Source organism: Sprattus sprattus (assembly GCF_963457725.1).
Source record: "Sprattus sprattus genome assembly, chromosome: 16".
Classification (NCBI taxonomy): Eukaryota; Metazoa; Chordata; class Actinopteri; order Clupeiformes; family Clupeidae; genus Sprattus; species Sprattus sprattus.
Window position 1 is genome coordinate 5,538,376 of NC_137914.1, and position 14,101 is coordinate 5,552,476.

The 14,101-nt window shown below is 44.5% G+C and overlaps 1 protein-coding gene across 1 annotated transcript; it reads right to left on the bottom strand.

The window, feature by feature from the left end:
• Positions 1-9,359: 9,359 nt before the first annotated feature.
• taf1a (TATA box binding protein (TBP)-associated factor, RNA polymerase I, A) lies at positions 9,360-14,101 on the bottom strand (the record flags this gene model as incomplete). Its single annotated transcript, XM_080854331.1, has 10 exons — positions 9,360-9,496; positions 10,000-10,151; positions 10,471-10,594; positions 10,855-10,921; positions 11,169-11,327; positions 12,313-12,434; positions 12,699-12,897; positions 13,415-13,528; positions 13,656-13,819; positions 13,975-14,101. 10 exons carry the CDS (start codon positions 14,099-14,101, stop codon positions 9,438-9,440), a joined length of 1,287 nt encoding a protein of 428 aa, XP_080710457.1. The 3' UTR covers positions 9,360-9,437.

The following is a 14,101-nucleotide window of genomic DNA, read 5'->3' on the forward strand; positions in this document are numbered from 1 at the left end:
CAGGCCTCCTGGTAATTCCAAGAATATCAAAGACCACAATAGGAGGGAGAGCATTTAGCTACCAAGCCCCTCTCCTCTGGAACAATCTCCCTGCCTCCATCAGAGCTGCAGACACCGTGCCTATATTCAAATCAAGACTTAAGACATTCCTCTTTAGTGCATCATATAGCCAAAAGTAACCGCGCCAACAAACCAATCACCTGCTGTACCAGCCACCCAGACATATCCGAACACAAATTCAAATATTACTTGCATTTAGTACCGCAACATCAAATGTGTTTACTGTTTGCCGAGTGGATGCATGTACGGCCCCGGCAAACAGATCACAACAAAAAACAAATTAAATTACTACTTGTAATTTAGTACCGCAACATCATATGTGTTTCCTGTTTGCCGAGTGGATGCATGTACGGCCCCGGCAAACAGATCACAACAAAAAACAAATTAAATTACTACTTGTAATTTAGTACCGCAACATCAAATGTGTTTCCTGTTTGCCGAGTGGATGCATGTACGGCCACGGCAAACAGATCACAACAAAAAACAAATTAAATTCCTACTTGTAATTTAGTACCGCAACATCAAATGTGTTTCCTGTTTGCCGAGTGGATGCATGTACGGCCCCGGCAAACAGATCACAACAAAAAACAAAATGTTCAATGCCAGAAAAACTAAACATATCTAAGTATTGCAATATGCAACAGGCAAACCGACACACAGATGACATGTCCCTGGTTGGTGAAATGATTCATCTGTGTGTTTGTTCGTGCTGATTCCCGACTAACAGACCTGCAGACTGATTCGTCATTTCCTGTTTGTTAGATGGATCAGGAGGAGCCTCCTGGGCCTGATTACTCCCCTCCTCAGCCCGCCCCGAAACGCCCCTGCAGACCGGCTCCAGAGCAACACCAGCATCGCCCACGCCGCCCTGCTCCCCATCCTGGGCCCTCAACTCAGTCATCATCCCCTTGACGACTTCTCCCGCTGGATGTGACGACCCCCACCCTGGTCATCGGCAGCTCCATGGTCCGAGATGTCCACACCCCCCCCTTCAACAAGCGGCCCCTGCAAGGTCCACTGCCTCCCCGGAGCCAGGCGTGTTCCAATCGCTGATGGATGTGGAACTTTCCCTCCCCACCCCCACCACTCTGCACGTAGTCTCTCTACCTGGTCTACCTAGAGAAACCCTCGGCCAACCGCACCCACTGCCACTGCATTGCCGTACACCTACTCTACCCAATACCCTATGCTAGCATTTATGTACAATATACATTATTGCCTCCACCGAAATGTTTCTCTGTCCCTACATCCCCTACCCCTGTAACAGTAACCCTATTGCCACAGTAATCTGGTCTTGTCTGTATCATGTCCCACCTTCCTGTCTCCACCCGGCCGACCTCAAGCAGATGGGTCCCCCCTTATGTGCCGTGGTTCTGCTCAAGGTTTCTTCCTGCCTAACAGGGAGTTTTTTCTTGCCCCTGTTGCCGTTGTGCATGCACTAAGGGGGTTCAGGCTCTGGGCTCTGTTAAGCGCCGAGAGGCAATTGTATTGTTATGGCGCTATACAAATAAAATTGAATTGAATTGAATTGAATGTTAAATTCATGGGAAATACAGCCACAGCTCTACGTCTTGTTCTGTCTTGTGGGGCTGACAGGAGAAATATGGATACTGCACAGGGTGTGGCATAATGTGGCATAATGTTTTTCACTTCCAATCTCCCTCGGGTACATTGGGCAACTTGCTCATTACCACAAAGACATAAACAGAACCCAGACGTTACCCAGACGTGTGTGTGTGTGTGTGTGTGTGTGTGTGTGTGTGTGTGTGTATTCTTCTCATGCACTGTTAGAATCAGGAACCGACATCTCTATTTATCATTTTTGGACTGTCGCCTTTCAACAAAAACTCATATTACAATTTTTGTATATATACTACATGTCTGTGCAGTTCTTTCACTGTTTTCACCCTGTTTTGGTTGTTCAAACCAGTACCCAAAATGTGGCAATTATCACAGTCACTCATGCAGACTAATCTCAATCCTCACAGAGAAATTAGCCAGACGGAAAGCAGCGACCAGATGTTGATACAGCGGAAAGGCAACATGAGATTCCGGTGAAAACCAACGGAAAGTCGTGAATGTGCAAAGGGAGGTCACGCTATGACGTGACGTGACCTCAGACTGAAACAATTGTGCACAGACCCGCTGTTCACCTCCTGGACTGGATTCCTTAGGTATGAACTCAGTGCTTCTTCACGTGTGGAAGGAGCTGCAAGCCATGCTTCTGGGTCAAAATGTCTCTCCGTCAGACGCTGTGAAACTAAAACGTTTGAGTTTGGGTCCGAGGTTGCTAACAAAGCTGACCAGACTGATGCCGTCTGACGCGGTAGCCACACACAAACACACACACACACACACACACACACACACACACACACACACACACACACACACACACACACACACACACACACACACACACACACACACACACACACACACACACACACACACACACACACACACACACACACACACACACACGCGGCTCGGCCAAACGGGGACAGCGGCAGCTAACCCCTGCTAAGGTGTGGACCCCTCTTGAGGTTGTGGTCTTTTCCAGAAAATGTGTTGTGAGAACAAATTCCCAGACGGTGCGTTTCTCTGATGCATCTGCTCCCCTTCTCTCCCTCTTCCTCCCTCTTCCTCCCTCTTCCTCCCTTCTTTCACCAACAGCTGCTCTCATGGCCCGGGCAGTGCTTTGGGCTTTGGTTATGTAAGGACTGCGCAATCATGCCCCCCCCCCCCACACACACACACACACATACATACACATACACACACACACTAACATACACACATACACACATATACACATATACACACATACACACATACACACATACACATGTACACACACATACACACACTCACACACTCACACACACACACACATACACACAAACACACACACACACACACACACACACACATAAACACATTCACATGTACACACATACACACACTCACACACACACACACACACACACACACACACACACACACACTCACATACACACATAAACACATACACATATACACACATACACACACCCACACTCTCACTCACACACATACATACACACACATACACACACAGACACACACACACACACACACACACACACACACACACACACACACACACACACACACACACACACACACACACACATCCCCCTCTCCGGTGCAACACAAAATGGCAAGCTAGGGAAAAAACATCCTAACCAGCATTTCCATTTTATAACACTCACGTCTACTGGTTGGATGCTCCAAAAATAATGTCAAAGTATTCAAGAAAGAGCACTGCAGTAATACATGAAGGTCAACAGAGAATGGTCTGAAAAGTGCTGGGGGTGTGTGTGTGTGTGTGTGTGTGTGTGTGTGTATGTGTGTGTGTGTGTGTGTGTGTGTGTATGTGTGTGTGTGTGTGTGTGTGTGTGTGTGTGTAGACATTCACTAATGTCATGCTCCCAAGGCAACAGGACATAATTTGAGATCGTAGTTTTGAACTTGAACTTCAATTAAAGAAATTCGATCAAATCAACCAATCAGGCAGCGTGAAAGTCTCTAATTGCGTTCTTTCACTTTTTATTAGATTTTTTTATTTTATCATTTGTTGTGTCCCCAAGGCCTGATCGATGTGAAGCAGGGGCTTCATTAAGGAAGCTGCAGATCGGGGGGGCTGCTGAAGAGAGTGATTCACGGGGACGACGGACACACTCCGTACAGGGAGGACAGACACACTCGTCACGGGGAACACAGACACACTCATTACGGGGACGACGGACACACTCCTTACAGGGAGGACAGACACACTCATTACGGGGACGACGGACACACTCCTTACAGGGAGGACAGACACACTCATTACGGGGACGACGGACACACTCCTTACAGGGAGGATAGACACACTCATTACGGGGACGACGGACACACTCCTTACAGGGAGGACAGACACACTCATTACGGGGACGACGGACACACTCCTTACAGGGAGGACAGACACACTCGTCACGGGGAACACAGACACACTCATTACAGGGAGGATAGACACACTCGTCACAGAGACGACGGACACACTGTCCTCGGGGACGACGGACACACTGTCCTCGGGGACGACGGACACACTCCTCAATCCATTGTCAGTCTTACTCTACTCGTCTCTCCAGAACCTCATCATAGCCACTCACAAGTCCACTCTGCTCTTCTATTGTTCTTGATGCTTTTCACAAAACCAAGGGGGAATGAACAAATGCGCTTGTGAGAAAGCATGTCCTTGAAGAAGAGTTAAGAGATATAAAACATTTATAATAATAATAATTTCATTTTTTTCTTAAAAGAAATGGCAGAAAATGTTTTTAAGCACAGTGAGGGATGATCATCATCGTACAGTCTCAGTTGTAGAGCATCATATAAGATAGGGCAGCCTGCAAGCCACTGATGAGATTCTTTTTTCACATTCACATACATCCAGTTGTCCACTACTGACACAACTTGTAAAGATGTTAGAGGAGAACATTGAAACAACTTTTTACTTGCCAGGAAAGGACCTGTTTTTTGACAGCTGCCCTAAACCTTCAGCAGGACAAGCCAGCCACCCTTTACCTTCAGCAGGACAAGCCAGCCACCCTTTACCTTCAGCAGGGCAAGCCAAGTCCTCTGCCCCCCCCCCCCCCCCCTTCCAGGCTGTCCCCAGCAGGGTGCACAGGTGGTGGCAGATACACGGAGGCCGACCCTGAGCGACCCTGAGCGCCGGGATGACTTCTGCAGGAGGACGCAGACTCTGGACAGGACTGATGGGCTGAGCCTCCTATTGTGCTGATCCCACTCTGCCGAGCAGGGACCACAAAGTCCTTCTCTATATGCTCATATAAATGGAAATGGAAATGAGCCCTAGTGGCTAGTGACTTTGTTTATGGCAGAGATAGTGGCACACACACACTCTGAATTCTATCTCTGCATTTAACCCTTCCAGGGTAGTGATACACACAGTGAAGCACACTAACCCGGAGCAGTGAGCTGCCTTTGGCGGCGCCCTGGAAGCAGTGATCGAGGTTAGGTGCCTTGCTCAAGGGCACCTCAGCCCTGAATGTGGGCATGGGAGAGCATACTCACTTACGCAACTTGCCACCGAATTTTAGGCTCAAAAAGCTTGCTTTCAGGTTGTCCAACCCCAGAAACCTGTCCGGCTAAAGGACTTTCCTTCTGACACAGTTTCTTCCGTGCACTGAAGAAACTGGCGTTTGCTTGACGGATTTGTCTCTCCCATGTCCGTCTCCGTGCCCAGCAGCCAACCCCTGGATGCCCTTCAGTCATACCTTCCTTAAACCGACATAACGCTATACCCCTTAAAGCAAACTAAGAAGCCCTAACATTGGAAAGAGCCTGTTCTCATTTCTACTTCATTTGTGGCTATGTCATTGTCAGCCTCTCAAAACCATCCCTGAATTCTGGATCTTTTTTAATATTCCCTTCAAAACTGAAGTGTTTGTGTTGCACAGTGACCTGAGTGCCAAGGTCAGCAGCAGTCGCAGCAGCAGCACACCAGGGGGCGCAGTGACGTGTGAAAGTGGGATGCGATCGCAGGTGTAAAGCCCCTGAGGCAGCAGCAGAGCAGATGCTGGTCGACTTCTTCAGTTCATTCTTTTCTTGGGTTTCGTACGAGCGTTTAGTTCACACTGGCTAGACCACCCTCCCTGTTAACAAGCTCCTCACTTAAAATGACCGACAAAAAGATATATCCATCCCTCCTTACACAAGAAACAGCATCTGTGTGGGAGATTGGAATATTTATTAATAGCCGTCAAGTGAGTAGCAGCTTTCTGACAGCAAATTGAGATAAAAATGTAAACATGACAGAATTGGCCTAGTCTCAAGCTACGTCAACCTTCCTGGTCTTGGGCAGTATGCCTTTCTGGTGAACTTTACTGTACTTTCAGAGAGCTAAATCACTCAGTTGTAATTGTAAAATATTAATTAAAAAAACCCCCAGCACATTATGAAACACTGCACGCCATAATAAATAATACATCTGACAACACTTTGCACACGACATAAATTCAACATTTTCCCTCAAAACTAGGAGACATGTAGCGAGGCCTGGGTTTTAAGTGTGTGTGTGTATGTGCATCATCTGGGTTTAAAGTTTGTGTGCAACATATGGGTTTAAAGTGTGTGTGCACCAGTGGCGGTTCTACAGGGAGGCCTGGGGTGGCCCGTGCCCCCGTAGACATGTCCCTGGCCACCCCTGCGGCCACCCCGTGCTGACCAAATAAAACGAAATATGAATTTATTATGATTGTACAACGAGTGCCAAAAGCGGTACTAGTGCAACACAACGTTCTACACGGGTAAATTAAAGCGGCGCACCCTACAGTAGTATGCCATGTGTGGTGCTTTTTGGAAAGAGGAGCTACGATTTAAATGTTTGGCTCGCTCCGTTTCATTAATGGATCGCTGGTTCTTAAGAGGAGCTGGTAGTCTGCCTGTGCCTGTAATGGTAACAATTGATCATATACAACTGTTTACCGGCTGAGCTGGTTAATTTTCTGCCACATGAAGGCAGAGAAGATGGAAAAATAACCACAGCGTTTTTTTCAAGAACCAAAAGATGGAAATATCCTATGCCTGTTGACTTTCCCAGATGTTATACATTGTCATAGACGAACTGAACGAATTTGTTTTCACGACCACAGTAATTTGTTTGGGTTATACACAGTCTTTCAAAATCACTTTATTAATTCCAGGATAAAAAAAGAGTCAGTTCTCGTGACATAGTTGCTGTTATCTGCCAGTACGTAACATGTCTAGCTATAGCTTGCTTTAGATTCCTAAATCCTAGCAAGAAGCCTTTGATTGCTAGCTCTTGCTGCTGAGTTTTCAAAGTTGACTTCAGTGTAATTAATTTAAGATATCTCATGATCAGGGTGTTTTCACTGCTTTCAACACTGCTAGCTAACAGTTAGCAAGCAAAGGCTTCTTGCTAGCGCAGGAATCTTTAGATCAGCAGTAGACTAGCTAGCCGCTAAACAATAACATGAGGGGCAGATAACATCGACTGTCATGAGAACTGACTCTTTTTCCTGGAATTAATAAAGTGATCATGGGTCAAATGCCACAATCACCACTAGTATTTAATAAAAACAGGTGTAATGGGTACCGTTACTTCGGGTCGGTTCATACAAAGACATGTAGCTACTTAACGGAGTTTTGGTAAACGGTTGTCGTGAATATGAGACTCTCCTGCTGTCAAATCAGGACCAATCAGAGAAGATCCACTCTTGCTTTGATTCCCGCCCACACAGTGTCAAAAGTTTTGACAATGCTCTGTATTTGCACCCTGTACTGTATTTTTCATTTTCAATTTGTATGGCCCTACCTCTCTTACACCTGCACTCATTCTTATAATGTTAAGTTAAGTTAAACATGTTTATATGTTTTTAAAGTAATATAAGTTTATAATCTTTAAATATAATTTGTTGCGTTTTTTTATGTGCCCCCCTGGTTAAACCCTGGCCCCTCCTTGGCCCCCCTAGTAAAAATGGTCTAGAACCGCCACTGGTGTGCACATCATCTGGGTTTAAAGTGTGTGTGCAACATATGGGTTTAAAGTGGGCATTGGAAAAGCCTTGTGCTGTAACTACATGACACGTAAACAAAAACACACACAAACACTCTCATACACACACTCACAAATCCTCATACAAACACAAACACTCTCATTAACACACTCACAAACCCTCACACAAAAACACACTCGCAAACACTCTCATACACACACACACAAACACTCTCATACACACACACTCACAAACACTCTCATACACCCACTCACAAATCCTCATACAAACAGTCTCATAAACACATACTCACAAACCCTCACAGAAAAACATTCACAAACCCTCATACACACACTCACAATCACTCTCATACACACACTCACAAACACTCTCATACACACACTCACAAACACTCTCATACACACACTCACAAACACTCTCATACACACACACACAAACCCTTGGCGAAATGCAACTTGAAGCAAATGCAAGTGTGTTTGTACACGAAAACAGGGTTCTGTCGCAGGCAGCTGGCCAAACTAGAGCCTGCACGGGAGTGATCACATACCCCTCAGCTGACCTGTTTGTGTGTGTGTGTATGTGTGTGTGTGTGTATGTGTGTGTGTGTGTACCGAGTATGCAAGTTCTTTCTACCCCCTGTGCTTATGGTGTGCCTCCCCAGAGAAATGACTGTGTCCCCAGGAACACAAACATACTAGCGGTCGGAATCACGGTCTTGGTGACAAACCATTGAAACCAAAGAGATGGGGAAAATATAACATTACATCTTACTGCTTTAATACAAAACAGTGATGGCCAGTAGAAAATATAACATTACATCTTACTGCTTTAATACAAAACAGTGATGGCCAGTAGAAAATATAACAAGACATCTTACCGCTTTAATACAAACACAAGTGATGGCCTGTAGAAAATATAACATGACTTATCTTACTGCTTTAATATAAAACAGTGATGCCCAGTAGAATCTGCGTTGGTGAAGGCCACTTCAGTCTTTGCTTTGGCAGTTGTGAAAAGCATTTGAACTGTAACATTCTGAGAAAAATCTACGTTCATTTCCAGTCTTTGAGAGCAGTTGGATGATTAACTAGTAAGACATGGGTTAACTGAGGACACACAAACACACAACCTCAATCATGTTTGTTTCTGTTCACCCCTGTTACAACTGATTTTTCCCCTCACTGCATTCAGCAGTTAGGGTGGAAATACTTCACTGCATCATGTGCATTACGGCACTTTAATTCTTCCATGCGAGGCGACCAGACCTGTATTAAAGCAACACTACACAACAATTTGTTACTTTCTGAGGTTTGATTTTACAAGCAACTAGTTGTGCGGATTCCTTCAAATTAATTTTGGTAGTATATGGTCATAACCTCTAGTTATCAAGGATAAACACTGTCGAGTTCTGTTTTCCGGGCAAGAACACCCCACAAAAATAAAGAAAATATCGCATTCAGCAGTTAGGGTGGAAATACTTCACTGCATCATGAGCACCACCTAGTGGTGGAAATATGCCAATTCCTCAAACAAAACCACATTAGCTCTCCCATCAAGACTTACTGAGGCGTACACACAGTCAGATCTAGTTGACAGAGGCCTCAACTAAAAGCTCCGCCAAGTTATATCTCCTGTCGTTTCATTCTTTTTCTTCTCGTTCAGTTTCTTCTATGTCCCAACTGCACCAGAGGGACTCCGACATCAGTCCACAGTGAGGACGTTCTGAACTTGTGAGTGAAAAACACACAACTTGAGAAGTGCCATTTTCCTCTTTCAGCAGTCAGGCATCGGGCATCAGTCATCCACAGTGTTGCCAGACCGGAACTTTCTGGCAGCTTTGTGGTACTCTGCATCTGGAAAAAGGAAGAGACACACCTTATCATTTCTGTCACTCCTTGGATTTGTTCATCGTCTTTAAGACATACCAAAGTGAGCAGTATTTATTCAACTTCATGATCACACACTGCGTTAAATGCATCCCAAATGTACGAAGTCCATCACTGTTTCACTGGATTAAACCAGGTGTTCACAACCACAGTTTCCTCATCAAGAGCACAAAATAATAATAATAACTATAATAATAATAATAAATCATTATTTAAATCCTAATTACACTGATTGAAATCAGGAGTTTACTCAGGGCAGAGGCAGATAGCAGATATGGAGGATTGTGAGAAGGAGAAGCTAGGAAGAGACACTAATCTAGAGAAAATGGGGATAGTTCAGTGTGAACGTATGAAGTGAAAAGGAGATACATCTGCAATGGTGATGTCAAGGGTTACTGCCTGGCTACGCGCTCAGCAAAAGGAAATCTGGTCCTGAAATAAGAGTCCGTCGGGGACGGTGATCTACTCACTCGGTCCAGCGATCTTCATGAGGACCCGGCTCTTAAGCAGCAGCAGGTCCCGGTCCACCTGGGCGTCCTTCTTGGCGTGGTAGGTCATGAAGTGCAGCGCCACCCACAGTTCGCTCCTCTTCTGCCACTCCTGTTGAACCACATCCTGATGCCTAAGACATGATAAATATAATTTAATAAATAAATATATGTATATTTATTCAATTAATATGTATTCAATTTTATTTATGTAGCGCCAAAACAATAAAACTGTCTCAAGGCGCTTCAAGAATCAAGGACCACTGTGGAGACCAGCAAAATGAGGCGTATTTACACATTAACACATTTAACAGGTGACTTTCTAATCCTACTCATGTCCTGTTTCTCTGCCTGGTTCTGTGAGAGCAAGTTCTCCTTTTCTAAGCTCCTTGATTTTATTTACAACGAAACAGTTCAAACCAATGCGCTGACCAACATTACACCGATGTTTACCTCTTCCACAGTGAGACGACAACATCCCTCAGACACTTCCAAGCATTCACACTATGCTTCCAGCTGGTGTACTCAAGAAGGTCCATCATCACCTGAAGTGCCTTAACAAAGTTTCCAGCATCACCTACAAAACGAGAGTGCATTTTAGTACTTGGAAAAGCAAAGTTTAACATCAAACTCACTGAATAGTTATTCTGCAGGGCCAGCCAGTTACATTTCTAAATAAAAGCTAAACTTGTTTCTGTTCTACTTTTAGGACACAGAGTCTACAAAGCGATCATCTAAATGCTTTCATCATACGATATAAGTGTACACCGTCATAATAAATAACAATAATGGAAAGCCAGTGCCAAAGTGTACGAACTATAAGTGAATGGGCAGTACCTGAGGTGAGAAGAAGAGGACAATACTCCAGCGCCATCTTATGAGAGGGTACCAACACCTGCAGGATCTGTCCACACAATACCATGAACTTCAGTTTCACCCACAAATGCACAGAATGACTTTGTGATAGACGGCATTATGTGCACTAGGATTAACAGGACCATGTCTCACATCAGTCAAATGCATGAGTACATACAACTCCCTCCCTCCAAACAACACCCTCTTTAAAAGAAAGCAAAGAGAGAACACAAGTCCAACATTAAAAAAAAATTAAGAGTCAAATCTTTAAAGATCAATGATATTCTTCATTTTACCTCCAGTACTTTCATTAGTTTCTGCTTGGGGGCCTTGTTCCTCTTCAGAAACTCATACAGGTAGACGTGGGCATTGGGATTAGCTGGGAATGCCTTGTCGTACGCGTAATCCTTCAGAACCTTCTCGGCACCCTTCTGATCATTGTAGAATTCTAGCATCTGGAAATGTCACACCAAAAGGGCTAATCCATTAATAGGTGTGCGTGGATCAAATAACAAAAGTTACTGTATAAAATATTTAACTGGTGTGCTGATATAAGACCTTAGGGTAACTAGAAATGATTGATTTGATCCACAGGGCCACTCCTGTCTTTCACGTGGCTCGTACAAATAAGAGCCACTAAAATGGCATCATACAGCGTGGCACTTCCCTATATTTGAAAGCTCCTTGGCAAAACACAAACTGGCCTTCAGTATGGATGCTTTTTTTTCTCTGAGATTACTGTAAACTAATAACTTGACCATACTGGACTAAACCATAACCAAGTGTCAAGAAGAACCATTTAAACCTTTAAATAATACTTTAACATTTTTAATTGACAGCTAAATCACCAGTTCACAACCAGTTATTGAGCTGAGATGAGGCAGGCGACTCAATACGCACAACTTTTTAAGAAACGTCTGACTTTGTTAGATACAGGTCAAGAGAATGTTGTGTAGCCTGGCCATTACCAGCCTGTGACTCCATTTTTTTCCGTCAGTCAGTCTGGCCTAACCCCGTTCATTTTCGTTTCCGAGATGGGCGGGTGCTTAGCTTGAGGTTTAAAATCATTGGAGTTCCCTTAACCAATCAGCAACGTTTGGTAAGCATTCGGTAGATAAAACTCTTCCCAAAGCCAGTTGGGAGAAGAGCTACGACATCCTTTCCAATCATAAAACTTACAAGACAATACTCTTGTTCTCCTTTTAATTTTCTGATGTTCTCGAGAGTTGAGACAACTTTCCCGATAGCTTTTAGTGTCTCTTCCTCCAAGGTGAGTTTTGCGTCACAGCTCTGAACTGTTCGCTGATTGGTGCGGTTGGATTTTGAGTCCTGGAGACGATCGTCAACGGGGTTGGGCCAGACTGAGTATGAGCTTGAAATCAATTCAGGCGGAAATACGTAGGCTGCTGTCACCAGGCTAAATGTTGTGGTGTAGCTCACGTCAATGTAGCTGAGCACGAAAAGGTCCCAGGTGCCGGGCTGTCTGATGACCTCCTTAAGCGTCACAGAGGCTTGCCGGAAGTAGCTGTGCATCTCCGGGTTACTGTCGTCGTCGTGGTGATCTGAAACAGGTGAGGCAGGAAGTCAGGGTTCGGGTATGGTCCATATCATGACGTTTTGCTTAAGCACAGGGCGATTCTTGTGCAATGTGTGTGCACCTGATTGTTTACGTCAGGTATTCACACACAAATGTTTTCTTAATTTTTTTAAATAATAAAAATGTTACTTTTACATCCCTCGAACCCCTCTGCTTAAACAGAAGAGAACAGACCGCTTAAAACTGTCCAAAAGACGGGACTCTTCAATACTGCACAAACTGGCCTCACCTGCCTCGTCTGCTGTGGACCTTCGGTTGCGCCAGGTGAGGTAATCCAGGAAGCCACGGTAGGCGCGGATGAGATTCAAATCCTGCGACTGGGCGGCAGACTGTCTGCCATATCGCCAGCTCTCTGCAATGGACAGCTGCCTTCTGGCCTCCTCAGGTTGGCCACTCACCAGCAGATGGAACGCATGATCCAGACTGATCTAGAGAGAATGGGGATAGTTCAGTGTGAACGCATGAACCAGACTAATCTAGAGAGAATGGGGATAGTTCAGTGTGAACATATGATTACACTAATATAGAGAGAGTGGGGATAGTTCTAATCTAGAGACAGGGATAGTACAGTGTGATGGACTGCAACGTTTAGATTATGTCCTCCACGTGGTATTCTTTATAACACCGGATCAATTGGTAGAGGATGAGGAGATCATTAACTCATTGAGATTGTGGAGTTATTATCAGGGACCTCAAAACATTTAGATGAAACAAACAGAAACTTAAGTTAATTGTAAATGTAACGCTCATCATTAACCAAATGGAGATCGCAAGTAAATTTGCGATCATAAAAAGTGTTCATTACTGACGGTCATAAAATGTGTACCAAATCCTTTTGCAGCAACGGCTGCTTTGTCCAAAACATAAAACAAATGCAGCACTGACTACTCAATGAAAGTGAGATATGGCAGCAGTCATAACGCAAATCTACAACCGTTCAGATACCTTGGCAAAGTTTTTCACCCCGAAGTTTTTCATTCGTTCATAGAGATCAATTATATCCTCAGGCTTGGAGTTGGGATGGTGGTGCAAAATCTCACAGCCAAGACGCCACATGATCTGAAGAGGAAATTGCATTAAGTTCCTAAGAGAACACACACGAAACAAAATCTTATGTAATGAGTGCCACTTTCTTTCGTCCTCTGTATAGGCGTTGTTTATTCAATCACGGCGTAGGTAAAGATACCTCTGATGCTATTAGTTGCTTGGCACTATCCGTGTCCTCAAGTGCATGCGTATAATATGATATGTATTTAGCTGCGTCCTTCCACCGATGATGGAGCATGGCGTCCTTAATGCCCTCCAGGCATAGTCTTAAAGTCTTATGAAAACCAGACTCTTTCGGCCTCTCTGTGTGGAAATGACAGAACTAAAGACAAAGTTGTATTCAAATTCTAAACATTCCTATTACATTATTAAACCAACGTAACATAGAATTATATGCCTCCGCATGAGATATGAATAGATATTACGGGAGATTGGAATGTAGCCTGTGAAAATCCCACCTGGACATACTGCTGGCGGTAAGAGAGAGGATGATTTAACACTACTTCTACCCCATGTGTTATCGTCAAACTCGCCATCTCCATATGTGTCTGATGCCGCGTTCAGCTCAGCTTCAATATCGTCCAT